Raw genomic sequence first — 1,423 nt, forward strand, 5'->3', positions numbered from 1 at the left:
TTAACGTAATGAAAAGAGTATATGAGACCATTTTTGTATAGCGTTCAATTTCCTATAAATATTGATCTATTGGTGATAAGATATGACCATTACATACAATCAAAGGAATAAAATAAAGTAGTGTAACAAAAGATTTTTTAGCAAGAAAATTAATTGAACAGTCGAAGAGTGCGGACGTGTTTTTAAGTTCGCTCCGTAGTCATTAAATATTGTGCTATTTAATAAAACAAAAAACAAAAAAAAAAAAAAGTAAAATAAACAAACAAACCAAATGAAAACAGAAAGCGATGAGTCAAGCTGAAATCCGAGCCCAGAAGCAACGCGAGCAAAATGAGCGCCGGCTTTCAGTTCAACGCAACAACGCATATTTCTCTATTCGGTCCCAGAGTGACAGCGAAAGCGCAAAGCCCAATCCATCGACCACCCTCGAACCCCCTCAAGATTCAGGTCAGCGGACTTGTCCTCCAAACTTACCATTGACGACTCCGATGCCTTGGAGTGAAGAGTGCGCTTCACCTGTGCCGTATCACATTTCACGCCCAACGCTTACATCAAATTCGGTAAGCGATAACATATCCCCAAATATAGCGGCAACAACAACTAGTACAGTGACATGTTTCACCACCTCTATCGCGCCAACAACAACAACAAACACACCGGTACCTGCCGACTGCACAGCGGTGTCAACAGCCCGGCCTATTCTTGCTGCACAAGCACAAATTAACTTGAGTGCAAGCACTGGCAACAAAGGTAAAGCGCAAGAAAGGTTGAAAAACGAAACAACTAAAAATGCGGCCATACAGACTGGAATGGACCGCTATGTTACAATAAAAAGAAAACTTAGTCCGCAAAATTCAACGGGCAGTAAGACAAAAATAAACCGCCTTACCTCAACTCAGCAAGTCAGTACGAATAGATTTGCACTGCTAAGTGACAATGCCGATGATGTGAATAGCCAAATTTCGGAAGGTGCTGCAAAAGCTACTAATGCCAAACCTCCGCCCATTTTTATAAGAGAAGAGAATCCAAGCGCTCTTGTAAAAAAATTCACACAGCTAATCGGTAGTAATAAGTTTCATATTATCCCACTATCTAAGGGAAATATTCGCGAAACTAAAGTACAAATTTATTCCGAACAGGATTTTCGAACAGTGTCCAAATACCTGAATGACATAAACACAAAATTTTATACATACCAACTTAAAAGTGCAAAAGGTCTACAAATTGTAATTAAAGGTATCGAACCAAGCGTTGAAGCTGTGGAAGTTTTGGAAGCACTTAAAGAACAAGGTTTCAATCCAAAAGCTGCTGTGAATATTTTTAATAGGAACAAAATCCCTCAACCTATGTTTAAAGTTGAGCTCGAGCCTGAAAACAAACCTCTGGGCAAAAACGATGTGCATCCAATTTATAAATTACAATA

At 39.2% G+C, this 1,423-nt stretch overlaps 1 protein-coding gene across 1 annotated transcript; it reads left to right on the top strand.

Annotated features, from left to right (window-relative positions):
- Window positions 1–287: 287 nt before the first annotated feature.
- Window positions 288–1,310, top strand: LOC118757062 (the record flags this gene model as incomplete). The annotated part of the gene is made up of 1 exon (XM_036491793.1): window positions 288–1,310. A coding segment is annotated over exon 1 (1,023 nt), but the record flags the coding sequence as incomplete, so codon positions are not given.
- Between the last annotated feature and the right edge of the window lie 113 nt (window positions 1,311–1,423).

This window comes from Rhagoletis pomonella, unplaced genomic scaffold, assembly GCF_013731165.1.
Source record: "Rhagoletis pomonella isolate Grant_MI unplaced genomic scaffold, Rhpom_1.0 Rhpom_scaffold_14012, whole genome shotgun sequence".
NCBI classification, from domain to species: Eukaryota; Metazoa; Arthropoda; class Insecta; order Diptera; family Tephritidae; genus Rhagoletis; species Rhagoletis pomonella.